Below are 26,168 nucleotides of genomic sequence, written 5' to 3'. Positions count from 1 at the left end.
CTGTTCCTCAATTGTTCTTGCTAACTGCTGGATATAGCTTACCTTGCTTGTCACCATGAAAGGTTTTCCTCCCCCCCCCCCCCCCCGCTGGTGATGGCTCATCTTAAGTGATCACTCTCCTTACAGTGTGTATGATAAAATCCATTGTTTCATGTTCTCTGTGTGTGTATATCAATCTCCCCTCTGTATTTTCCACCAAATGCTCCGATGAAGTGAGCTGTAGCTCACGAAAGCTTATGCTCTAATAAATTTGTTAGTCTCTAAGGTGCCACAAGTCCTCCTTTTCTTTTTGCGAATACAGACTAACAGGGCTGCTACTCTGAAACCAATCCCTACTTCCACAGCATTAGGGTTTCTGTCTGCAGCTCCAAAGCTGTCCCCACCAGAGGGCTCTGGCTGTGCTAAGGGGAGGCGGCTCCCTCGCTCCTTGTCTCTCTTTCTCCTCTGTTCAGCACAAGTTTCCTGGCTGACACGGATGCAGCTGCGAGCTGAGCAGCTGCTGCCCCCTCAGTGGGCTGTGGGCCAGGGGGAGACCTTCATCCAAGCCCCCTCTGTGCCCAGCCCGGGTGGGGACTTTCTCCAGTGGCTGGAACCAGCCCCTGGGCTCTTCCGACACCAGCTCCTGAGCCGGAGCCTGCAGGTGATGGGGAAGGACTTGGGGGGAAGGGCTGGGGCCAGGCAGGAAAGTGACTCCCCATCTCATTCCCCCACCCCCTTATCTCTGCCAGTCCCAGATCTGCAGCCGTCACCGACACACATTCCCAGTCCCGCAAGCGAAGAGCCATGGGAATGGGTCAGCCAGTGCTTAATTTGCGCTGGGGTGAGCCCTGGCACCTCTGGGCCTGGCAGTTCAGAGCCCCGGCACGGCACCTCTGGGCCTGGCAGTTCAGAGCCCTGGCACCTCCAGGCCTGGCAGTTCATAGCCCCTGCACCTCTGGGCTTGCCACGTCAGTTATGCATGTAAAAAAACTGCTTGAATCCCTGCACCTCTTTCATTATAAATTAGCCTCCCCAGTCAAGGGGGAGGAGAGACCAGAGCAGGAGCCATAAATGGGGAGAGAGGTTCCCAACTCCTCAATCCTTTCACTTGTGTTTTTCTCTAAATCCTTATTGATTGGTGATGACAAATCCATCACTCTATAATTATTTTCCATAGATCCTAGTCTGCTAATTTATCTGTGTACCACCCCTCTAGAGCAGTGGATCTCAACCTATTTACCACTGTGGGCTGTATATGCAGCTCTCTGTGTGTTACTTTAAGTGAGCCACATCCACACTATATATATACTACCTGTATGGCCCCGAGAATGTCACATGGGTCACAGCTGTGTGCTGATTGGCTGTCAGCAGCCCACAGGTTGAGACCCACAGCTCTCCAGCGATTATCTCCTTGGTGTCTAAGCACTGCACATCAGGTGACCAGCTAGCAAGTGTGAAAAACTGGGATGGGAGTGTGCGGGTAATAGGTGCCAGTATAGGAGAAAACCCCCAAAATCAGGATTGTCCCTATAAAAATCAGGACACCTGGTTACCCTACCTGCACAAACGCATAAAGCATCAGAGAAAATGTGTCCTTTTTCTCTCTCCTCCCAGTGGCAAGGAAGGTGGTAAGCTACCGTTTGAATTATTTGTGCTATGGTCAGTTAGGGCTCTATTGTGGGAGGCACCACATAAACTCCAGCCCTACTTCTGTGAAGACCCTGGCCCCAGCATCTGTTAATTCAGGCGAGGTGTGCTTGTTGAAATCAATGGAAATCTGCTGCCTTTCTTTTCGCGAGTCTTTCCAGGATCAGGGCCAGAGTTTGTACAGTGCCTAGCGTACAAGCCCCTCCGATGTAGCATGGCACAAATCGTGGCTCCAGTGAATTTGCAATCTGAGAGGTCGACAGGCAGGAGACAGATGAACAGAGGCCGTGGAGCAGGCCGGGTCACATGTACAGGCAGAGTTGGGTCATATGTGGCTAGATGGTTTTGTCAAAGAGCTCATTTTTCAAAGTGCCCTAAAATCCACATGTGCTCAGGTTTCTTGAAAATCACTGTGCATCATGAGGGCTGAGGGTAGAGTTAGCAGTGTGAATCTGGGGACATTTGATCCAGCGGTTCCTAAGATTAGGGGGAGCAGAGAAAGGAGGAGAATTAGGACACAAGGAAGGGTGGTCCAGTGGTTACAGCACCAGTTTGGGGCTCAGGAATTCCCTGCTCCGTCATAGGCTGCATGTGACCTTGGGAATTTTAGATGCCTAAATTCCTTTACAAATCTTGCCCACCTCCCAGGGGTGTAGCAGTGGGAACTGCACAGGGCCTAAATTCTCAGAGTATTTCTCAGAGCCCCAGGGCTTCTGCTCCACGGAAGGTGCTGGGGTGGGGGTCGAGCCTTTAGTCCCATGGGAGGTGCTGGGACTCCCACTGGTTTGAAAATAATTACCAGAGCTCTGTTCCGGTCAGCTCCAGCTGAATGTAAGCCCTGTCAATGCATTAAAGTTTGTGAGGTGCTTGTATACGAGGGCAATGGGATCCTATTAATAGCTAAGAGTCACTCCGAATGCTGGGGGGAAGAAAGGAAGCTGCAGAGAAGCTGAATCGAATCACCTTAACTTTTGTGCAGCCCCTGATTTCTCCAAACACTTCCTCGGATGCGGGGATCAATTCTGCATCGACACAGAGAAAAGAAGGGGGGATAGATACATGGCCAGGTGGCGACTTGTACTAGGTATGCACCTGCCTTGGAACATCATCTTGTCATTGCAGATGTTGCCCTTTGAGGGTTCTTAACAAGAAAACTCTTGGTCTAGTGCATGATCTGACTTGGTCTGGAGAGACCCCTCAGCAGGTAGTACCCTGCCCCAAGGTCCCCCAAACTTGTCTTAGGGCACTGTTAGAACATGATCTTGGACTATTTTGTAGTCAGTGCAGACAGGGACAAGATGTGATCAGTATCAGGTCAGCAGGCTGTGGTTAAGAGTTTGTCTACATGAGGAATTTAACCAGAATAGATACCCCAGAATAGTTTCCTGTGTGGAGACGCTTATCCTAGAAGAATTATCTGGTACACTTCTTCCAGTGTAGGCTAGGCCAGCATATAAGACAAGAGACAGACAGACAAATACAAGGAAACAATGAGACAAAAGCGGTCAGCATGATTGGTGGTGTTCTCAGCACACTAGCAGCCTACACCATATTAAGTTTGTATTCTGGGAAGTGCCCATAAGGGATAGCCTTTACAACTATGTTAATAATGTTGTGCTAATTAGCAATCAATTAACTAACTCTAATATAGACAAGTCTTTACACAGGCTGGGCCTGTGTAGTACTTGGGGCCTGATTCTGATCTCAACTGCACTGATGTAAATTAGGGATATATCTAGACTACATCGTTGTAGCTAAACCCTGTAGTATAGATGCAGTAACCCTGTAGTATAGATGCAGCCTGTAACAATGGAAGGGAGTTTTCCGTCAGTGTAGGAACCCCCCCCTTCCCACACTACATCACCAGAAGCATTCTTCCATTGACAGCTGTGTCTACACAGTGTGTTAGGTTGGCATAGGGTTTTTTTTCCCCACACCCCTGACCAACAAAGCTACACCAAGCTAACTCTTAAGTGTAGACCAAGCCTTGGAGTGGTTCCATTGAAGTTGGTGTGAACAGAGAGTAAAGGGAGAAGCAAATCATGGCATTTGAGTGTTGGGGGTGGGGGGAAATTCCTTTTAACAACCCGAGGCACTGAGGGTATGTCTCCACTGCAAAAAAGAGTTGTGTTCTTAATTTGGATTCACTCGATTTCAAATGACCACCAAAATTCAATTAAAACCCAACCATCTCTCTCTCTCTCTCTCTCTCTCTCTGATACTTTTGGGTTAACTGGGTAGCTATATGGTGTTATACACTCCCAGAACACAAAAGGGAAACCAGTTTTCAAGCATGACTCTAGTCAAACATAGCTTGTTTACCGTTCCTATGGGTAACGGCAACGGAGAACATCCTGTTCCTGAAGCCTGGGGTGCAACTTGAACTGCTAACCCCAGTCAAAGGCCGAGTTGCTGCATTTGCACTGCTGTTTTAACCCCCGTTAAGAACACACCTCTTTTTTCCTTCAAGGCCATACCCAGGGAGAGCAGTAGGCCAGGCTTCGAGGGATCTCTAATCGATCGGGGGTGGGTGGGGAGGAGTTAGATATGACCAAGAGATTTAATCCTTGTGCTGGGCTGAATCACTAACTCCCAACTGTGTGTCGCAATCCCTGAATCCCTTACGTGGACCATTGTACATCAGCACCCACATGCTACGCTTTGCCAAAGGGAATCTCCATGGGCGTTTTCCATCTGCTTCATGTTGCATGTTCTCTCTGGCAAACATAGGGGCGGGGCTTAAAATCCCTGCACATTCTATGTAATGAACCCCAGGAATCTGTAACCAACCCTGATCTTGCCTGTTCTCTCTCCCCCCTGAGCAGGATTCCCCATCCTTAAACCTGACCTGATCTGCATGGAGCCAGGGGAAGAGCTGTGGGCATTGGATCTCCAGGGGAGGCACCAGCCCAGGTGAAGAACCAGTTAAACCAGCTCAGAGACCATCTGGGAGAGCAGGCCAGCACTGGGATTCGCATTGAGCCCTTGTGAGCTTTTCCAGGTCTGCCCTTCTCAGGTAGCTCATTATAGAACTGGAAAGGACCTCGAGAGATCATCTAGTTCAGTCCCCTGCACTCATGGCAGGGCTAAGTATTATCTAGACCATCCCTGACAGGTGTTGAAACCACCACCTGTCCTAGCTTCAGGGCAAATGTTGCCGGGGGCTTTTTACCCTTTCTGCCTGAAAGCAGCTACCAACTCTCGCTCTGCCTATTGAGATGGGAAGGGAAGCAAAGCAGGATGGGTCCCCTCCGGTGAAGGACTGGGGGGTGTTTTTTTCCAAGTTCCCCAATACATTATCTCGGTATAACAGATTCTAAAGCCAGAAGGGATCATCTAACCTGACCTGCGTAGCACAGGGCAGAGAATTCCACACAGGAATTGGGGTTTTTTCCTCCTCTTCCTCCCCCAGTTGGCGGGGAATGTCTTGTATGTGGATTCTCTCCGTAAACCAGGGATGGCAACAAGTGTGAATGAGGAGGCAAATCTGCTGTGGGGAAGCCCTGAGTCAACAGAAGCTAAGAAAGCAGAGGGGCACATTTGCCTGAGAGAAGCCAGTGAGAGTCAGGGTGTGTGGGAGAAAGAGGAGGAAGGAAATCTTCCAGGGGGGAGAGAGGATAAATCTTTTCCCCAAGGAGGAGATGTAAGGCAACTCTGGGGGCAGCAGAGAGAAGGGGAAGGTAATGGGTCTAGGGAAGGCTTTGTCGAGAGTGCCCAACCTGATGTCCAGTGGAGCACCTGCAAGGGAGAGAAATGCCACCAATGCCCCGACTGTGGGAAAACCTTCAACCGGAGCTCGACCCTTAGCGCCCACCTGAGGATCCACACAGGGGAGCGCCCCTACATATGCCCTGACTGTGGGAGAGGCTTCACGCAGCTGGCTCACCTGACCCAGCACCGGGGGACACACTCAGGAGAGGAACCCTATCGCTGCACTGACTGCGGGAAGGGCTTTGGGGTCAGTTCCCGCCTGGTAGCACATCAGAGGAGCCACACAGGCGAGCGCCCCTACAAATGCCCTGAATGCGGGAAGAGCTTCCGGGTCAGCTCAGTCCTGGTGGTGCATCAGCGGATCCACTCTGGAGAGAAACCCTATAAATGCACCAATTGCGGGAAGAGCTTTAACGTCAGCTCCAACCTCATTAAACATCAGAGGATCCACACGGGGCAAAAGCCCTACAAATGCACCGAGTGCGAGAGGAGCTTCAATGAGAGCTCAGCCCTGATTGCCCACCAGCGGCTGCACAAAGGGGAGCGGCCCTACAAATGCCCTGACTGCGGGAAGAGCTTCAATGTCAGCTCCAACCTCCTGGAGCATCAGGGTACCCACAGGGGCCAGAAACCCTACAAATGCCCAGAGTGTGGGAAACGATTTGCCCGCAGCACCCACCTCTCTCAGCACAGCCGGACTCACACGGGCGAGCGACCCTACAAATGCATTGAGTGCGGGAAAGGATTCACGGTGAGGTCCCATCTGGCCCAGCACTGCCGGGTCCACACCGGGGAGAGACCCTACAAGTGTGCTGACTGCGGGAAGGGCTTCACGGCGCGTTCGTCCCTGACCACCCATTGCCGGACTCATACAGGAGAGCGACCCTATAAATGCCCTGAGTGTGGGAAAAGCTTCAATCAGAACTCGCACCTGGTTCAGCATTGGAGAACCCACTCGGGAGAGAGGCCCTATCACTGCCCTGACTGCGGGAGAAGCTTTGGGGACAGCTCTGCCCTCATTAAGCATCAGAGGATCCACCTGCAAGAGAAACCTTGTTAATGCCACCCCCTAGCTACTGGTAAAGCTTTGCTTGGAGCTCAGCACTTATGACTGGAACAGGGCAGGTAAGGGCTTTTTCAGTGAGGTGGCAATTCAAAAATCATGTTGAGTGCCCCCAAAACACAATGTTTCAAAAATTTTTTGGGGGGGATGGAAAAGTTTAAAATAAAAATCATCTTGAGTTGAACTCTTTTGTGCTACATGAAATCTTTCATCAAGATCCGGAACAGCTTTAACATCCTTTTTAAAATTAAATGGAAGGAAAGGTCAAAACCAAAAATAATTTTGATTTGAAGATGTTGAATATTTTGGCTTCCAGATTTTTTGCGTGGTGGGGGTGAAGGGATCAGCTGGAACAATTCAATGAAACAGAAAAAATTGCAAAACATTTTGAAGTTAGTGGATCTGCATTTTTCACAGAGAAAAGAAGTTCTCAACAAAAAAATGTTGCTCAGGTCAGCTTATGACACTTCAGAGACTCCATGCGGGTATAACCCTGACTGATGGGAGTGATATTGGTGACATTCAGCTCCTCCCACTGGGTGGGTCCCAATGTAGCAGCAGCCCACCTCTAGCTGATTTGTGACTCTGGTCGGCCACTGAGACCTTGCTGCAGCCCTGCAGGCTAAGCATAGGATGGAGAAGAGAAAATACCCGCAACCTTGGTTGTTCACTCTTCTGGGACTCAACATCCCTCTCCTCTCCAGGGCAGATTCATTCCCTGGGCTGCCCCCTTTGCTATCGGAGGTGGGTAGGAAATTAGGCTCAATTCCATCCCCAGCACTGCCTCCCCAATGCAGAAGTTGGATGCTTAATCAATGCTCCAAGTCTCATCCCCCCTTCAGGCAACTTTAAAACTGAAGGTGCCCTAGGCTCACTCCCTTAGCAAGAGCAATTTCCTGGGGTGAGGGACTCATCTGCTTTACTAATCCCACCCACCATCACCACCAGCTAGCCCTAGCTCTCTCCCCATCCCAGGTCTTCTCAGGGTATGTCTACACAGTTGCAAAACACCCAACTCAGGCTCATAGGACCGTTTCATTGCTGTGTAGTCTTCTGGGCTCAGGCTGGGGCCTGAGCTCTGGGACCCTCCCACTCATCAGGGTCCTAGAGCCCAGGCTCCATCCTGAGCCCAGAAGTCTAAGTCTACACAGCAATAAAATAGCCTCGCAGTCTAAACCAGCCAGCATAGGCCAGCCATGGATGTCAAGCTGCTGTGTAGACATACCCGCAGAAATCTGGCCCTCTAGTTTGATGTCACCTTGCTGCACTGGGTGGGGATGGTGAGGAGTGGGGCTGGATAATACAGAGTAGCATGATTAATTTGTGACTGGCCTCAGCAATAAAAGTACTGAACTGGGTTTTCCATCTGTCCAGAGTCCTTTGCTGGGGGAGAGGACAAGTGAAATGAAGTGGACGGCACTCTACATTTATGATACGAGAACCTGAATAGAATAGAATTTAAAGCCCGAATTTGACAGAGATTGAAGATTGGAATGGTTCAGTGTAGGGTGTTGGGCAGGAGGTCAGACTAGATGATTAGAATGGTCCCTTCTGACCTTAGTATCTATGAAATCACTGGAAGACCTGGCTCTGTCAGTCCTGAATATATCTACTGGACAATGATGTTTTCATGAAGGTTCTTAACTCTTCACTGGCTACACACAAAATTATGCACCAGGGCTCATTGACTTAATGGGCTTAAACTACAGAACTTACTGAAAATTTCAATTTTCAGCAGTTGTTTAGCTGGACTTTTTGCCTTAGGGTTTGTCTGGACAGGAAGTTACACCAATTTAACTACATCAGTGTAACTGCCAACACTTATTCTGGTATAAAAGTGTCCACACAGGGATTTATACCAATTTAACTACACTGGTTTAAATTCACACCTTAGCCTATAGTGCCATAGCTTCCCAAGCAAGCAAGTCTTAAATGTCACATACCCCAACTGATGCCATGACTACTTCTACCCAGTCAATGGCAGTGGGGTTACCTCCTGTTGGTAGGAATTACAGAACAGCAGGGGCTGTTGCACCCCAAGAATCTACTTTGCTTGCTATGAAGCGCGAGAGAGAAATCAAATGACTCAATTTTTTTCCATCAGCTGAACATTTACTAAGGTGCAGTGAACGTAATCATTGTCCAATTTAGTTATGCAAACGTAAAACACAGAGCACTTTCTGTCCAAAAGCATCAGAACAGGAGAAAGGGAATAAATACATTCAGATAAATAGAAAAGTGCAGACTTTTCTGCCAGGCAAGAACCACCAGCCCCCGCTCCTCTTCAGAACCACCCATACCAAACTTTCTCTTAGAGAAACCAGAGACTGGGACTTACGTCTAAAACAAGCCTTTTTTTAAACATGTGTTCTTAAGACACTAGGGCAGATCCTCACTTAGTATAGGCTACCAGAGCTACATTAAGCCATGAAAATTTACACCAGCTGATCTGTGCCCCTAGACCTCATTAAATATGGTTTAATAATAAAGCAATTAATTTATCTCATATATTTTATTGTTTTAAATTCATCAGCTACTTCTATCACTGGCCTAATATCAATGGACTAGCATGTTTTACAAATTCCCAAAAATCAGTTACTGACCAAGAAATTTTAACTAGTATTTGATCTGCTATAAACAATTCAGGTTACCAGAAGCAGAGAAGGTATTAGTGGAAATACAGACTAAAACATGTAGTAGCAGTGAAAGTCTGTTACACTGGTATATGCCAAGGCTGCTTGAACTGATTTACAGTCAAACAAAAAAATAATCCAGCCTTCCAATCCAGCATAATTGAATATTTCACCCCCATAAGCATTTCAGGTGCATCTACATTCCACGCCTGAATGCTAAAAAACTGAACAGAGCCCCAGATCAAATAGAGATTAACGGCCACTGCTTTATTTTCAGGTATCCATTTGTAGGGATCTTTAAGCAAATGTGAAAGTAGTTAACAGAGCTGGAACACGCACAAATCCCTCGTGTGTTATTGGTAGGAGACTAAAAGCTTCCTTTATTATAAATACAACCACAATCTGCAGAAGTTCATGAGAAGATAACTAGATTTGTTCCTTTAATGCAGCCCACTGTTTGTTCATTGTGCATCAGGATATTTAGACTGAGGCAGCATGCCAAGAGACCAGATCAGTTGATGCCTATGTGAGAGGAAGAATAATCTACCCAGTGAGGGAATGGTTTTGCTTTGGGGACAACAAGCTTTGTTAGGGAACCCATCAATATTTTGGCAACTTGGGAAAAGGAGAAGCAACTTACTCCGAAGCTCTACAACGTAGAGGCTTCTAAGTCTACCAATGCAGAGAATGGAGATTTCAGCATTTCTGAAACCTGCACACATCTTTAAAAACTGATTAATCTGTTAAGGTAAGTGCTTTTGCAAAATCACTCTACATCTTAGCTGCCTCACTCCCATAAGAACTGGTTAACAACTTCTCTAGATGCTTCACAAATTATATCCCAGAACAACGGCCATGGGGGCTGTAGTGAAATGTGGAACAGGACAGTTAGTTTTGTACCTGACCCAGGGCAAGTCATAAGCACTTTCAAGTCCAGTTGTCTTCACCCAATTCATTTAGCTCCTGGGTGAATCTAGTGATCAGCCCCATCTCTTGCTCTATGTTACAGATCCTCTGCTCCACAGCGCCCATGCTTTGCACCAGCTCAGCCATCAGCGACCTCATTGCCTCCTGGTTTTTCACAATAGTTTCTAAACAAAAGGAAGAATACCCATATCCAATAGAACACAAGTTTCCCCTTTGCCAAATAAAATCTAGTAGAATATGTTACTGTTTAGTGAAAGAAACACACACCCCTTGTAGAGCTCATTGGAAAACGGGCTCCTCCCTCCCTGTAATTTTTGACAAAAAGTCAAGAACCAAACTACTTGGATTTAGAAATGCTGCCAGTGCCTCAGGGGAGTTGTAGTTCAGTTTTCTCCTATCCCCATTCTCCTTTATGAGTCAAGCTACTTTTCCCATGATGCACCACAGCACAGGATTCCCATGATGGAAGACTAGTGCATCATGGGAAAAAGCAGTTTGGCCAGAGATCCGGGCCCACACTGATCATAATCTTCTCAGCTTGTAGTCACTTACCAGTCCTTTTTGCTCCACTACCAACCTTATCTTCTACTTAATTTGAAAGCACCTAGAGGCAGAAACCATCTTTTTGTTGTTTGTATAGCAACTAGCAAAGGAGGGTCATAATCAGCGCCTCTAGTCTAGAGACTACTGGACTACAAATAGAGCAAGCGTTCTCACTTTGCTTTCAGCAGACAGGAGTAGCTGCACTTCCTTGTCCTCCTTCCGTTAATCTGAACCCCTTAAAACAGCATAAATTCAGTTTTTTGTGCAGCTCACCTAGTGCCAACATGCCCATATCTTGGTTCCCGTCTTGCTGGATGGTAGAGGGAGCCTCCAAGGCAAACACCTCCTCCCACTGCTGGGGTGCAGTAGTGGTTGCTGGGATAAGTTCCTCTTGGGACTTGCTTTTATCATCTTCCTGCTTAGCAGACCTGTGGGCTGCAAGGAAACCCAAGCCGAGACACTTGTTAGAGAATCCACAGCAGTCAAAACAAGGCTCTACAGCAGCCAAACTATTTTTTTTCAGGGAGCAATCACTACAAAGCAAATCACATACTGAAGAGTATTGTACCTTCGAATACACTGGACTCTCACTGATCAGATGCTGAGCTGCCAATTCCTTCTAGTTCTCCTGGGCTGTAACAAACTTAGAATTTTTTGTGTGTGGAAACAAAATCTATTTAGGAAGGCTCCCTCAAGGCCCATTATAATCAAAAGTGCGACTTACAGCACTATATGCTTCTATTACAAACAAACAGAAACGTGTGCAAAGCAAAAACGGGAGACAGGAATAAGGTACTAAACTCCTGAACACCAACCATACTAATCCATGGACCTGGAACAGCTCTTATTCCAGAATCTCCACCCCACAGCTCAGAACCAAGAGTCCCCGATTGTCTACCTCAGTGGTTCTCAAACTGTGGGTCAGGACCCATTTTAATGGGGTCACCAGAGCTGACTTAGGCTTGCTGGGGCACAGGGTTGAAGCCCAATCCCCACCATTAGGGTCACCAATTTTGTTTGGATACATTCCTGGAGATGTCATCACATGACATAATCTTTAATTAAAGATTCATCTTTAATTCCTAGAGACTCCAGGCTAATCCTGGTGGGTTGGCAACCCTATCCACTGCCCAGGGCCAAAGCATAAGCCTGAGGGCTTCAGCCCTAGGCCGCGGGGCTCAGCTTATAGGCACCCTGGGGCTGAACCCCTGGGACTTTGTCCCCTTCCCCACAGCAGCCAAGATTGGGTGGGCTCAGGCTTCAGTCCCCTCTCCTGGGGGTCACATAGAAATGTTTGTTGTCAGAAAGGGGTTGTGGAGCAGTGAAGTTTGAGAATCCCCAGTCTACTTTCAATACATTTTTATTTAGTACCCAAAAAATATCATGAAACCCCACCTAGGCAGTAAATCCCTAGGAGCAGAAAAATCAGGATGTTTCCTTACAAAACAACATCAAAGAACAGAAGACAACCCACTTCTATCCTCCCCCCCCCCAAAAAAAAGTAAGAAAAAAACCACACAGAATGAAGCTCATAGGTGTTTGGTGAAAGGCTGATCCTAACTGCAAAAAAATAAAGAACCAAAGATAAATAAAACAAACTAAACCCAAGATGACAATCGATCTAGAATAGTACTGATGAGCAGAATAAAGAGGAGCAACACTTACCAAACCACGTTTCCTTTAAAACTCCCCTAGCGATCTAGACAGCTCTACCCTACTCAGCTGCCTCTATCGTGTATTTCACTGTACCCTGATCCCCAGAACCCCCCCGAGTTTTCCCCGACCCTCTTTAAGTACCTGGGCCCCGGTCTGCGCCCCCACTCCTCAGCGGTTTCAACCTGAGCTCACCCAGCCTAACCAATACGGACGAGCTCGCCCCACTCTTCTCCGGCTGCAGCACCTGGCCGCCTTCGGGCTCCGCTGCTGGTCCTTCCTCCTGCAACGCGGCTCGCAGCTCGACTCCCGCCGCCACCGCGCTGCGGGCAATAGCCGCCAGCCGCTCCCCTACCGCGGCCAAAAGACCCCACCGCTCCCCGCTCATTCTAACTACTGCGCTCGCTCCCCCGCCCACCGGGGCTTTATGTAAAACAGAGCCGGACGCCATCGAATCAACCTGCTCTCCGCCAGACCTCACCGGAGCAGTTTTCACACAGGTCCGCTCCAACTAACATTCGCACTCCCCCCCCCATTCGTGTTAATAGCCTCGTCTAGTCCAGCTTCATCAGTTCTGTTCTCATCCACCTGTTTCCTCCCCAGCCTTGCGGCTTTAGCCCAATATTAGTTCCCTTTTCAGTCCTCTCATCTGCTCACAAACTTCTCTTGCTCTGCTCCCAGAATAAACAAACCTGGGTCTGTTCAGTTTCCCCTTACCACCCAGGTTTCAGAGTAGCAGCCGTGTTAGTCTGTATTCGCAAAAAGAAAAGGAGTACTTGTGGCACCTTAGAGACTAACAAATTTATTAGAGCATAAGCTTTCGTGAGCTACAGCTCACACCCAGCAAACCTACACGAAATACAGGTAACCTTATTTGCTGAGTCGCTTCATCTTTATTGAGGGCATTGGTAGGAAAAGAGTGTAAGGTACCCAAAATTAATCCCCTAAATTACTCTACCAAATAAACTCTAGGAATTATTCTGGGAGAATACTCTGGCCTGTGGTATAAAAGGAGGTCAGATTAGATTATCACAATAGCTCCTTCTGGCCAGAGAAGCTATGAATCTGTATTTATTTGTAGGAGAATACATACAGGTATAGATTTACACATCTCACATCTATACTTGATGTCTTAGTTTGATACCCTACGATGACATTTTATTCTCATCAAGAATCAAAAATCTGAGTTAACATCAAGTTAAAGTTGCTCCTTCCTGTAAAAAAACAAAAAAACAAACAAAAAAACCCTTGGCAGCCAATTAAAACCCTAGAGATTTAAAACAATGGCATGGAAGGATGAAAAGAAGAGCAGCTAAATAGTGAAATATCTACATGGCTCAGAGAGTCACTCAAATCAAATATTGCATATTGCATGTTGAAACTAGCAAGCCACCTTAACCCTGACCTCGGCAGGAGAAAAATTAACTCTGATCTTAGTAACTCCAAAGGGGAGAAAAGAAAAACCTTAACTCTGGCCCCAGAATGTCCAAAAGGAGGAAAAAAATAGAACCTTAACTCATTTGAGGATTTGTTTTTCCATATGAAACTTTTCTCATTCTCTAACTGAAATCAAATTAATACAGCCATTGATTATTTATATTATTACAGTGCCTGTGAACCTCAGTCACGGACCATGACCCTGCTGTGCCAGGTGCTGTACAAAACACAGACCAGACTGTCCCTGCCTCAAGGAGCTTACAATCTAAGTATAAAGTCTTGACTTTTTGGGAGACTCCTGCACCCCATGTAAGGCCCATTGTAACTCGAGTTTTTGCAGAACAGAGGACTCCGGACTCTGGGAATGTTGGAAACTTAAGTGCTACTTTATTACAGCTAGTGAAAAACAAGCAATAAAATTAAAGAACCCTCTGCCCACGCCGAATGCACTGATCCCGATACAGGCGGGCTGCATTTACAGGGGAAAGATATCAGAGTCCATGGCTGATCCTAGGTCCCATCACCCCAAACAATAAAGAGCCTTACTAAGTTAAAAGGAAGGACAAGCAAACACACAGACAAATGAATCCAGTTCTAAAAGCAAATGACCCAGCCCCAGGAAATCCCAGGATCTGGGTTTAATGAGAGGTAAGGAATCAGTTGTTACAGTTACAGGATATTGTAATGTTAACTCCTTCTCTGCTGGCAGCCGCTCTCCCAGACAGGGGACAGGTTCCAGCAGTCTGTCTCCAGTCCCAGTTCTAGCACCTTGGTGTGACTGTACCTGTGGAGGTGAGTGTGACAGACAGGGTCTCTGTTGTCCCCACCTGGACAACAGCTGGGCTGTCAGGCCTTTCTGCCTGTGGCTTCAGTGGAGGCCGCTCCAAATATTTCTGGCTTCTCACTCGTGCAACAAGTGCTCAGACACTGACTTCCAAAGAGCAAACCTGGACGTGTCCCAGATCCAGCCTCCCTACCTCTCCTCCTTTCACTCCTGACTCTATCTCATGTTGGTAATGGGATCGGGGTCTCACTTCCTTCCCCCATGGGGGTCTCTGCCTCCTATGCTCGATTGTCAGTGTTGGTGCCAGCAAAAATCCTGGAGCCTCCTGTGAAACGTCCCCTGAATCAGAAATGTGAATGATCACTCACCTAACGGTACAAATGTGCCACTGCCAGGGGCTATTGGGGAACGGTATAAATGTACAACTCAGGCTGGGAGGCGGTTGGGGAATCATATAAAAGGGGCACTCAGGTTGGGGGGGGCCTGGTAGATGGGGAATGGTATAAATGTGACACCTACGGGAGCAATATGAATGTGATGTTCAACAGAGTGTGGAGATGAGATTCTTCCTTCCCACAATGCTCAGTCAGAGGCAGGCTCTCCTTGGCCCTGCTAGCACCCCAGTCGCCTGCACCCCTCATTAACCATCCCCACCCAGTTCCCCAAATACAAGTCTGCACCTCTGCCAGCCCACAAATAAGTTGACCACCTTTCTAATGGCTGGTAACTGGACCCCTGAAGCCCCACCCCTTGCTCCGCTTCTTCCTCAGGGCCCCGCCCCCTTCTCTGCCTCTTCCCCCAGGTCCTGCCCCCTTCTTCGCCTCTTCCCCCGAAGCCCCTCCCCTTTCTCCGCCTCATCCCCCAAGGCCCCGCCCACTTCTCCATCTCTTTCCTTGATGTCCCACACCCCTGCTCCGCCTCTTCCCCCCACCATTAAAAAAAACGGACATCACGGCCTGTCAAGTGGCACCCAGACGCACAAGCCAAAAGCCAGACTGTCTGGGTGAAAACCAGACTGGTGGCAACCCTACCTCCCAAACACACAATCCAGCCCCCTCCCAGCACCTCGTCCTCACCTCTTCCTTTGTGCTCCAGGTGCTTAATTCACCCCCCTCCCCTGCTAATTCTCACCCCACGCCTCCCCGATACTCAAGTGACCTCCTCCCCTCTGGCTCTGGTTCCCATCCCCCTCAGGCATGGGATCCGGGGGTGAGCCTGGTGCTCTCTGGGGTGACACAGCCTCAGGCCAGTGGTGGCCATGGGACAGGGAGTGGGTGGGTGCGTGCGTGGCGGGAGACCACCTCTCGTTGGTTAGGCTGTCTCCCTGCCCTGTGGGCTGGCTGGGTTAGCGCCCAACAGCTGCCAGGAGCACCCACTGTCTGTCCCCTTCCTGGGGGCCTGCCAGTTTAGAGAGGAGGGCCTGCTGCCCGTCCCCCATTTTGGGAAGGGGGCGGGGAGCCACTGGCCCCGCTAAACAGCTCCGGAGAAGGACAGGAGGCTGGTTAGGAAGTGGGCGGCAGCTGAGGCCAGGCCTCCTGGGGCAGGGCGGACGCCCAGCCTGAGCTGCCATCCCCCAGCCGCCATGGGGTGGGAGCCACGTCCGGGCTTTCATGGAAGGCTTTCATGCCCCATCCCCGCAGCCCCCCGGCAGTGTGGGGGAAGGGCACGGTTGCTGCTGTGGCGTCCTCCGCCCAGGCCGGGGGCTGGCTGCTCCTTCTCTCCCCTTCCCCCCACCAGGTTGGCAGGAGGGAGAGGGCAGCCTCAGTGGCAGTGGCAGGGCCTCTCTGTGGTTTGGTCGGGACAGAGGGGGCGGAGCCTTTCTCCACCTCAGCCCCGCCCCCTCCCTTAAAGGGCAGGTGTTGGGCGGTGGCGGCATGGGCGCGCTGGTGGCGGTTGCGGTGGGAGCTGCGGCTGAAGGCCTTGCCGCAATCGGGGCACTTGTACGGCTTCTCGCCGGTGTGGACGCGCCGGTGCCGCTCCAGGTGGGAGATGAAGCCGAAGCTCTTGCCGCAGACACCACAGGGGTAGGGCTTTTCGCCCCGGTGGGCCCGCTGGTGGGCCAGCAGCTGGGCCCCCGCCGCGAACCGCTTCCCGCAGTCCTTGCAGCGGTGGGGCCGGCCGCCGGAGTGGACCCTCTGGTGTTGGGCCAGGGTGGAGCTGACGGCAAAGGCCTTGCCGCACTCGTCGCATTTGTAGGGTCGCTCGCCAGTGTGGACGCGCCGGTGCCGCTCCAGGTGGGAGCTGACGCTGAACCCTTTCCCGCAGTCCCCGCACTCGTAGGGCCGCTCCCCGGTGTGGATGCGCCGGTGCCGCTCCAGGTGGGAGCTCCAAGCGAAGCCCTTCCCACAGTCCCCACACTGGAAGGGCTTCCCGGCGGCGTGGGATTTCTGGTGCTTGGCCAGCGCTGCCGGCTCGCCATAGCCTTTCCCACACTCAGGGCAACGGTGTGGCTTGTCGCCGGCGTGGACACGTTGGTGCCGGTCGAGGTGGGAGCTGACACTGAAAGCCTTCCCGCAGTCACCGCAGCGGTATGGCCGCTCCCCGGTATGGATGCGCCGGTGCTTGATGAGGGCTGAGCACCAGCCGAAGCGTTTGCCACATTCACCACACTGGAACGGCCGCTCGCCGGTGTGAATCCGCTGGTGCTTCACCAGCGAGGAGCTCTGTCCGAAGCCCTTCCCGCACTCGGGGCACTTGTGGGGCTTATTTGCGCAGCCCAAAGGTGCCGGGGTGGGCTCTGGCACAGTGACCGGCGGCGGCAGGCGCCGGCGCCCGCAGTCGGCACACTTGGTGGGATCCCTCCCGCTGCTGGCAGGCGCGGCCTGGAGCTGGGCCACGGTGGCGGCGCTGAGGTGGTAGCTCTTCCCACAATCGGCGCATTTCCGTGGCTTCTCCCCGGTGTGGACGCGCCGGTGCCGGTAGAGGTGGGAGCTGCGGCTGAAGCTCTTCCCGCAGTCGTCGCACTGGAAGGGCCGCTCCCCGGTGTGGACGCGCCGGTGCCGCTCCAGGTGGGAGGTGAAGCTGAAGGCTTTACCGCACTCGGGGCATTGGAAAGGTTTCTCCCCACGGTGCTTCCGCTGGTGGGCCAGGAGGGCAGCGCCCAGCCCGAAGGCTTTACCGCAGTCCTGGCACCGGTGAGGCTTGTCGGCGGCATGGACCCGGCGGTGCTGGGTCAGGGTGGAGCTGACGGTGAAGCGCTTGCCACACTCCTCGCATTTATAGGGCCGCTCGCCGGTGTGGACGCGCCGGTGCCGCTCCAGGTGGGAGCTGACGCTGAAGCCTTTCCCGCAGTCCTCACACTCGTAGGGCCGCTCGCCGGTGTGGATGCGCCGGTGCCGCTCCAGGTGGGAGCTCCAGTTAAAGCCCTTCCCGCAGTCCCCACACTGGAAGGGCTTCCCAGCCGCGTGGGACTTCTGGTGCCGGGCCAGCGCCGCTGGCTCGCTGAAGCTCTTCTCGCACTCGGGACACTTGTGGGGCTTGTCTGTGGTGTGGAGGCGCTGGTGCCGGATCAGGTTGGACCGCTGGCTGAAGGTCTTCCCGCACTCGGCGCAGCGAAATGCCTTGTCCACCCCCGCGGGAGCCGGTGACTGCTTGAGGACTACCGTCTGGCCTGCAGGTTTGTCCTGATTCTTCCCCTCCAAGTTCTGGAGCTTCCCATCCGGCCCCGGGCTGGGATTCTCCACCTCCTCTTTGTCCGGGGATGTCCCCTGCAGCTCTGTTTTCCCAAGAGATCCCGGTGGCTGCTCCTGCTCTTCCTCTTCCTCTTCGCTCGCTGACCCTTCGCCTACAGGGAAAGAGAATCCAGATGTGAGTCACGAGGGAGGAGGGTCTCCCAACTGCAGAACCTAGAGAAACTGAGTGAGATCAGGGCCCCGTTGTGCCGGGCGCTGCACAGACATGCAGCGAGAGACAGTTCCTGCCCCAGCTGAGATCAGGACCCCTTTGTGCCGGGCGCTGCACAGACACGCAGCGAGAGACAGTCCCTGCCCCAGCTGAGATCAGGGCCCCGTTGTGCCAGGCGCTGCCCAGACACACAGGGAGAGACAGTCCCTGCCCCCAAAAGCTCACAGTCTAAGTATTTCACTCATATGTGGTTTTTTCCTTGGCTTTACTCCTGCTCACCTGGGCTGCTACTTCTCGGGATCTCCCTGTCCTCAGAGGCCTGGAGATCTGGGACCCATGGTTCTTCCCCTCGTTCCATCCAGGAGAGCAGGTCAGGTTTAGAAATTGGAAATCCCGCTGGCAGGAGGAGAGAAGAGGACAGATTAAGGTTGGATGGGATACTAATCAGGCTGGGTTGATTGTTTTACAGTAGTACATAGAGGCTCTAACTGAGATCAGGGCCCCGTTGTGCTGGGTGCTGCACAGACACACAGGGAGAGACAGTCCCTGCCCCAGCTGAGATCAGGGCCCCATCGTGCTAGGCGCTGCACAGAGATGCAGTGAGAGACATGGATTGACTCCAGCACATGGTCCATGATTAGAAGGGGATTGGACCATCTCCACGACATGCATTTGACACCTTGACCTAGGTAGACGGATCAGAAAGATGCAAAGGGAAAATGATACAAATCCAGTATCTTTTCCCTACCTCCCTTTCAAAGCCCAAGACGGCAGAATATCATTGTGGGCCCAAATCCCGTGGGATCTGGACACAGGAATCCGTCAGGATTTTTTGGAAATTCCAGGCTGAATTATTCAGCTGGGCGAATGCCTTCCCCATGGAAGCCCCTCAGCCAACAGATCAAGTACAAAATCCCGTTGGCTTTAAGTAGCAAGAGCCACTGGTCATTCTATTACTGGGACAACCACAACCAGACATCCCTTAAAGGGACCTGGGTGGGCAGAGGGCAGCTGGGTGAATACAGATGTTTTGGTTCACCGGCTGTTCCAAAAAGAAAAGGAGTACTTGTGGCACCTTAGAGACTAACAAATTTATTAGAGCATAAGCTTTCGTGAGCTACAGCTCACTTCACTGGATGCATTTGGTGGGAAAAAAAAAAAAAGGTGCCACAAGTACTCCTTTTCTTTTTGCGAATACAGACTAACACGGCTGTTCCAAAGAAATTGAGGGGGGAAAACATTGTTTCGGGTCGAACCAAAAATGATTCACTTTTTTTTTTTTTTTGAATTTTGGGGAAACCAAAAAGGTAAAAACCCCATTCATTTGGGGTCAAACGCAACATTTCCTTTAGACAAAACGCCAACCCTTGTGTTTGGATTTTGACCGTTCTGGAACGGTTTTGCTGGCTCGTTTGTTCACTTAAGGAAAAGGAGACGTTTGAAACAAAATGTCCTCTCGAAGCGGAAAATTGAACGGTTTAGTTCGGGGAAAAAGTCAAAACGCTTCAATTTTCCAGAATTTTTTTTAGAGTTTTTTTTTTAACCTCAACAGGCACCAATTCGCACAACGCTTCGGGGTCACTGCCGCTGTAGTTTTCCTCCACAAAAAGGTTAATCTGAGACATTTAATCCAGCTCTGCTCGGGGCTTTCAGGCCTCCTTGAGAGGTGGCTCAAATTGGGGTCCCCACCCTCCTAAGTCATTAACGACTTTTGCAAATCTCTCATTGCCTCTGACTTGCAGGGACTTACCCGACACCAGCTCCCTGCGGTGGGATTCGGCCATTGCGGTGATCCGCGGCATGCTGATGGCCATCTCTTCTGCTAACAGGAAACGGATGAGACGACGATTAGATGCACCGCAGGCCAGGACGGTCTTGCCTGGGACAACCACCAGCCCAGCTCCCCCTCCCTTAGCAAAAGCAGCGCAAGGCGAAAGAAGATAGATCAACAGTGCAGGGTCTGCTGCATGACTGCTGACTTTCCAAGGACTTCAGATCTCTCTTCCGTGGCTCCCTATTGCCACAGCATCTGAGCTCCTTTCAGTCTCTAATTAGGCTTTGGGAGAATTCAATTTTTATTTTGGTATCATTTTGATGGAGAACATCCAGGTTTATTTTTAAGCATTTTTAAAAATTATCACCAATTTCAGTGCTCACGGTTGTGGGAAATTATGGGGGGTGACCCCCGACAATAATTCTCTAATGACAGTAGACGCTGCGATTCAGAAAGTTAAAGTTTTATAATGGTTAACACACAAATGGTCAACCTCACATCAGATCTTGCTCTAGGAATTATTTCGGGGAATTCTCTGGCCTGTATTAGACAGGAGGTCAGACTAAATGTTTACAGTGGTCCCATCTGGCCGAGGAATCTACAAAGTAAATTGCCTTAAACCAAACTCTACTAAGTTCTCCAGCAGCATTTTCCTTGCTTTGTCCAGCTGTGAATTTTGATGATTATCACTGGAAATCCTCTGTTTGCCATAAGCTGGGAATGGGTGACAGGGGATGGATTATTTGATGATGACCTGTTCTGTTCATTCCCTCTGGGGCACCTGGCATTGGCCACTGTGCGAAGACAGGTTACTGGGCTAAATGGACCTTTGGTCTGACCCAGTACGGGCATTCTTATGTTCTTATGAAATATTTTTTCCTTGCTTTGTGCATGTGCGATGAAATTGATGTTTTCCGACATTCACCGACAGCAATCAAATCCTGTCTATAACATATTGTCCTCTATATAGGTAGGGTTCTGCCAAATTCATGGCCCATTTGCGTAAATTTCATGGCCATAACATTTTAAAAATCTTGCATGTCACGGTTTCAGATATTTAAATCTTAAATTTCACGGTGCTGTAACAAAACATGAACATGTATTTAAAAATGGCAAAATTGAAATGCCCAAAGCCCTTAAGACTCAGCATTTCTCAAACTGGGGGTCCCGACCCAAAAGGGGGTTGCAAATCTATCGTAGGGGGGTCACGGTGTTGCCACCCTTCCTTCTGTGCTGCTTTCAGAGCTGGGCGGCCGGGGAGCAGCAGCTGTTGGCTGGGTGCTCAGCTCTGAAGGCAGCACAGAAGGAAGGGTGGCAACACCGTGACGCCCCCCTACAATAGCCTTTTGGGTTGGGACCCCCAGTTTGAGAAACGTTGTATACTTTTGTATGCTTTTACCCAATAGCATAGAGTAAAAGCACACAGAAGTTCAGATTTCATGGTCCCCGACGCATTTTTCATGGCTGTGAATTTGGTAGGGCCCTAAATATGGGGCAGAGCTGTTATCCCCGTGTTACAGACCAGAACCTGAGGTCCAGAAACACTAAGGGTGCGTCTACACTGCAAGCACCAGTCCGCAGCAGTGAGTCCCAGAGCCCAAGCTGACAGACGCCACTCCGGCGCTGAAAATAGCATGTAGATGTTCAGGTCGGAGCTTCGGCTCTGAAGTGTAAGGACGAGGGCGGGCTGTCATTGGCCATGTAGATGTTCCCTAAGTGACTTACCCAAGATCACGCACACACAGTGCATGGCAGAGCAGGGAATCGAAGGCTGGTTTCCCCCACCCAACATGAAGACCCTCACCACTGCACTAAACTTGCTCAAACAGCAAGATTTCACGGCATATCCACATCACACCGTCAGTCTGGATCCTGGCTTCTGAACATGGTGTTTCCAAGTCGGCGCTTGAATGTCTGCACTGCATTGTAAATCTGGGCTTACAATTGCTAACCCCGGATCTCACAGCCGGGGCAACACGTCCACACTGCACTCAGGTCTACAGCTTGAGCTGTGTCCACGCTGCAAAACGACAGGGCTTGGACTCGGGCCACAGTGGGACTCGGCCTCTCACCCATCTAAGTAGGGTCCTCGGTCCTGCATGCTCACTGACCCGAGTCGGAATGATTTGTGTGCAGACGGAAGAGGGGCTTGGGCTGACACTAGAGTCAGAGCCCGGGCTTAATGCGCAGTGTAGATGCACCCTAAAAGAACTCTGCAGGGGAAAGATCTCTGGCTTGGATTCTCCAGGTGCAGAGACAAGGGGAAATCTGTAAGGAGGCAGGGCAGGGGAAAACTGAGCAGATACTTGCTAGCCAGAGGTGCAAACCTGCTAGCCACTGTGAAGCACAAGTACCTACAGCCCTTCTGCCCCCACTGAAGTCTCTGGGGAGGTTAGCAACTTGGTTGTTTCTGAATGTCCCTCAGGGAGAAGAGGGGTGTGTGGTGTGGAAAACGGTCTCTCTCTCTCTGTCTCTTATGAGATCTCTAGGGGCTGATCTTCTCCCTGCAAAAATCCAAGGCGCTCACGGTCCTTCAGGCCTATCAGACAAACCACTAAGCGAGGGAGAGTGAATCCTTACCCAGAGATATCAGCGTCTCATAATTCTCCTGCATGGTGTCCCTGCGGAGGGCTCTCCGCCAGCCCGCTGCACCCTGCAGAGAGGCACAGACTCCTCATAGAAAGCTACCAGCTCCTGGGGGAAAAAAGAAGCACCCCCCACTCAGTACAAGCTGCTCCCTGGAAAATCCCACCAGCTCAGGGTGGCAGGCTGGCTGCTCTGCTCTGGAATGTGGTGGCGGTTCCTGAAATCAGCAATTCCCCCGTTTTGGGGGGGACTAGGGCTCCGTCCCAACTCGAGCTGGATGGGCACCAGAATTTCCGTTTCAAGGGAAATCCTGGGATTTTGAAATTCGGCTTTCATTCCGCAAGGAGAAAAATGTCCAAATATCCTGTTTAAAAAAAACAAAACAAAAATCGCCTTCTGTCGGGGCAACCAAAATGTCTTATTTCAATAAAACTGAAATGTTTCATTTTGATTTGGGCTTTTTAAAATGGTATGTTCTATTGTGCTTTATAATGGAACAGAAAACAGAAGAAACGTGGGGAAAAAAACAGTCGTTCCGAAATGAAATTTCTGCAGAAATCGACAAGTTCCCGCAGAATGTTTTGATGTCGAAGAAATGGCATTTTCCAGTGGGAAAATGTTCTCTTGGAAATTTTTTTGGAACTACTCTGTTCCCATCCTCCCACTCTGGGACGTCTAACCCAGGAGAACACACGGTGGGGTTTCTGTCTCCCTCTAGTGGCTGCACCGTGCAACAGCCAGTGCCTCAGTGTACCCAAGGCTAATACCACATAAGTTTTTATCTCCATCTAGTGGCTGCACGGTGCAACAGCCAATGCCTCTGTTCCCAAAGCTAACACCATGTGTGTTTTTGTCTCCCTCTGGTGACTGCACTGTGCAACAGCCAACGCCTCAAACAATATATATTGCAGGCTAACGACTGGTGACTTTGCCCCATCCCCCTTACTGGTTTCACTGTGTCGGCCACCGATTATGAGCTACGGAAGCTGGGTCTTTAGGTTTATGCCGTCAGATCCAGCTGTCCAGACTTCAATCCTCGTTATACTATAGGCGTATTTTTATACAGTGTGGAAGGATGACCGACATAAGCCGGTGGTTGGGATGGGATCTAACCCCGAATCCTTCAGGACTTGCACTAACCCCTGGCTAAGAGTGTTAGGGAGGCACCTGAGTCCACCATTGTCTGGTAGGCCAGTGGTTCTCAGCCAGTGGTCCGCAGATCCCTGGGGCTCCACAGACTATGTCTAAGGGGTCCGCGAAAGGTTGTCGTTACCATAGGCCACTGGTTCTCAATCTGTGCTCTGCAGACCACATCTAAGATTTCCAAAGGGATCCACACATGCATTTGAAATTTTTTAGGGATCTGCAAATGAGGAAAAGGGTCGAGCACCCACTGCGCTAGGCGGTTTTCTGGAGTGGCTGGTGCCACCACAAAGGCCCCTGCTCCGGCTCAGCCTGGCAATTCCTTGTCTGTTCCTTGCTGGACGTTTTTAAGACCCCAACGCCGGGTCGCTTTCTTCCAGCGCAGACCCGGCCCCTCCCAGCCGGACGAAACCCACCGGGGACCCCATGCCAAGGAACAGTGTCTCCGAGGCAAATGCTAGAAAAGGGCCGAATCAAAGGGGCGGTTCTGGGGGATTTTCCCCATCATCGTCCCCCACAAAGCAGTGCATCCTCCCCCCCCCCCCCATCCCCTAGATTGGGCTGGGGGCAGGAACTGGCTTTTCCTCTCTCAGCTCTTCAGCTTGTCCCCAGGAAAGTCAATCTGTCCAGGGTAATGCCAATGGAACGGGGCAGATTTGGGGGGCGGGCGACGGGGAGTATCTTGCCCCCCTTCTGACTCCGCCCTCTCTTTTTTTTTCTGCCTCCCCCCCCCCCAGCTTTGCTGTCTTCTTCCCCCTCTGCCTGGGAGATTTGGCCTCTGATTCCTGGGCGGGTTTGCTGCCGCCGGCCCCAGCGCTTCCCCCCCCAGGTCTCCCCATCACCTGCAGGGCGCGCAGGGGGCTTGGATGGAGGGCTCCCCCCCACACACACCGGTCAGCAGCGGCTCAGCCCCCGGCAGGCTCCCGGAACTGCAGCTGCATCCGTCTCGCCCAGGAAACTCAACCCCCGGAGGAAGCAGCGAGTACAAGGAAGAAGCGCATCAGCTCTTGCAATAACCAGAGCCCTCTAGTGGGGACAGCCAAGGGGGGGACCCCCCCATCCCCAGGCTCCCCATCCCCGGGGACAGAGCCGCGAGCCAGGCAGGAGCCCAGTTCCTGGAGGAGCTTTCCCCACAGGACATGATCCTTGGCGAGACACGACCCTTTCATTCCCGGCGGCTCCAGGGCCATCCTGGAAGGATTGGGCCCACCCTACACCCCAGCCTCCCCCCGGGGCCGCGGCCCCATCGGTCGGGGTCCCCTTCGATGCGGAGAGCAATCGGGGGAAAGGGCAGTCGCTCCCCGCTGGGGTCGCGGCGAAGGGAGAGCCAAGCGCTGCGCCACGCCGGCAAAGCTTTGCGCCCGCTTCGGGGCTTCGTCCGAGGGCTTCTCCGCCCGCCCAGAGGGTCCCGCCTCCCCCCGAACGGGAAGAGGGGAGACGCACGCTAGGGCTCGCTCGGAGCTTATAGCGTCAGAGAAACGCAGGGCCGGGAGAAGTCAGGCCTGAATATGTTGGAATAGTTCTCAACCAGGGGTCTGGGGCCCCCTTGGGGGGCTGTGAGCAGGTTTCAGGGGGGCCACCAAGCAGGGCCGGCATTAGACTCGCTGGGGCCCAAGGCAGGAAGCAGGAACCCCACTGCCTGGGGCCAGTGCTGGGTTCACAATGGCGCCATGAAGTCGGGCCCATGCTCAGAAGGGGTCCCGGCCTGCTCTGCTTGCATTGTGCCCCGAGACCCCACCAACCCGCTGGCGCCCCGCCCGCCCCCCACTTGCTCCTCTCGGCTGGCCCCGCCAAGGGCTCCACTCCCTGGGCCCACCCGCCAGCTCCTCTCTGCCCCCTGGCTGGACCCCAGTGCACCTCCAACTCCGGGCAGTCTCTGCTTCCCACCACCTTTGGGGCCCGCCCTGTCTCCCCAGAGCTGAGCTGCCAGGGACTGGTGCAGAAGCCTGGCCAGTCTTGGGCAGTTTGGGGGGGCAGTGAGGGGGGCTTGGCTGGGCCCACTGTGTTGGGAGTGCCCCCCTGCCCACAGTTGCCTCCCAGCAGGGTCGGTGAGTGTGGCCGGGAGGCAGGGGCTGGAGATGTGGGGCTTGGGGGAGACTGGGGGGTGGTGCTGGGCTGTGAGGGGGCAGGGAAGATCTATGTGTGTCAGGGCACTAGGGAGTGGGGGTTCTGTGTGGGGTGCTGGATAGTTGCGGTGAGGCCACTGTGGGCAGGGGGGCACTGGACAGGAGTGGTGTTGTGCAAGGTGCTGTGCATTTGTGAGAGGGTGTGAGGGGGGCGCTGGGCATATTGGGTTGGGGGGGCTCTGGCCATAGGAAGTCGGGGGGGTGTTATGGGGAGGGGGGAATGTGTGGCACAGCATGGGCCCACCTGCAAGGGCAAGGGGCACACTGGCAGCACAGAGCCGGGCAGGCCACTATGCATCTGGCAACTGCCAGTTTGCCC

At 51.7% G+C, this 26,168-nt stretch overlaps 3 protein-coding genes and 1 pseudogene across 13 annotated transcripts in view; 2 read left to right on the top strand and 2 right to left on the bottom strand.

Annotated features, from left to right (window-relative positions):
• Nucleotides 1–9,758, top strand: part of LOC119843280 (zinc finger protein 585A-like) — a 30,232-nt gene extending 20,474 nt beyond the window's left edge. Inside the window, exon 5 of the mRNA XM_038372415.2 lies at nucleotides 5,462–9,758. Within this exon, the coding sequence (XP_038228343.1) occupies nucleotides 5,462–6,397 (936 nt within the window). The 3' untranslated portion in view covers nucleotides 6,398–9,758. The remainder of the gene's footprint in view (nucleotides 1–5,461) is intronic.
• LOC119842653 overlaps nucleotides 1–26,168 on the top strand; it is a 1,040,433-nt pseudogene that overhangs the window by 750,855 nt on the left and 263,410 nt on the right.
• LOC122456619 lies at nucleotides 8,491–12,664 on the bottom strand. 6 transcript variants are annotated; one of them, XR_006275603.1, is made up of 4 exons: nucleotides 12,301–12,664; nucleotides 11,072–11,146; nucleotides 10,777–10,938; nucleotides 9,385–10,124 (listed from the first exon to the last, which is right to left on the bottom strand). XR_006275603.1 is itself a non-coding variant. In XM_043497123.1 (3 exons), the coding sequence occupies exons 1-3, from the start codon at nucleotides 12,605–12,607 to the stop codon at nucleotides 9,961–9,963; spliced, it is 633 nt and encodes a 210-aa protein (XP_043353058.1). In that variant the 5' UTR covers nucleotides 12,608–12,664; the 3' UTR covers nucleotides 8,491–9,960. The 6 variants fall into 6 exon arrangements, 2 of the variants coding, with proteins under 2 accessions (XP_043353058.1, XP_043353060.1); XR_006275604.1 differs by having other exon boundaries at nucleotides 12,169–12,551; XR_006275606.1 differs by lacking the exon at nucleotides 12,301–12,664 and adding an exon at nucleotides 12,169–12,183 and having other exon boundaries at nucleotides 11,072–11,136.
• Nucleotides 13,959–24,677, bottom strand: LOC119843283 (zinc finger protein 345-like). 6 transcript variants are annotated; one of them, XM_038372432.1, is made up of 5 exons: nucleotides 24,566–24,677; nucleotides 22,575–22,688; nucleotides 19,971–20,042; nucleotides 18,500–18,616; nucleotides 13,959–18,161 (listed from the first exon to the last, which is right to left on the bottom strand). In XM_038372432.1, exons 2-5 carry the CDS (start codon nucleotides 22,606–22,608, stop codon nucleotides 15,880–15,882), a joined length of 2,505 nt encoding a protein of 834 aa, XP_038228360.1. In that variant the 5' UTR covers nucleotides 22,609–22,688; nucleotides 24,566–24,677; the 3' UTR covers nucleotides 13,959–15,879. The 6 variants fall into 6 exon arrangements, with proteins under 6 accessions (XP_038228360.1, XP_038228365.1, XP_043352590.1 ...); XM_038372437.2 differs by having other exon boundaries at nucleotides 19,971–20,039; XM_043496655.1 differs by lacking the exon at nucleotides 24,566–24,677 and adding an exon at nucleotides 21,720–22,148 and having other exon boundaries at nucleotides 22,575–24,468.

Source organism: Dermochelys coriacea, chromosome 14 (genome assembly GCF_009764565.3).
Source record: "Dermochelys coriacea isolate rDerCor1 chromosome 14, rDerCor1.pri.v4, whole genome shotgun sequence".
In the NCBI taxonomy this organism is placed as follows: domain Eukaryota; kingdom Metazoa; phylum Chordata; order Testudines; family Dermochelyidae; genus Dermochelys; species Dermochelys coriacea.
This window is presented reverse-complemented; position numbering and strand designations above follow the sequence as displayed.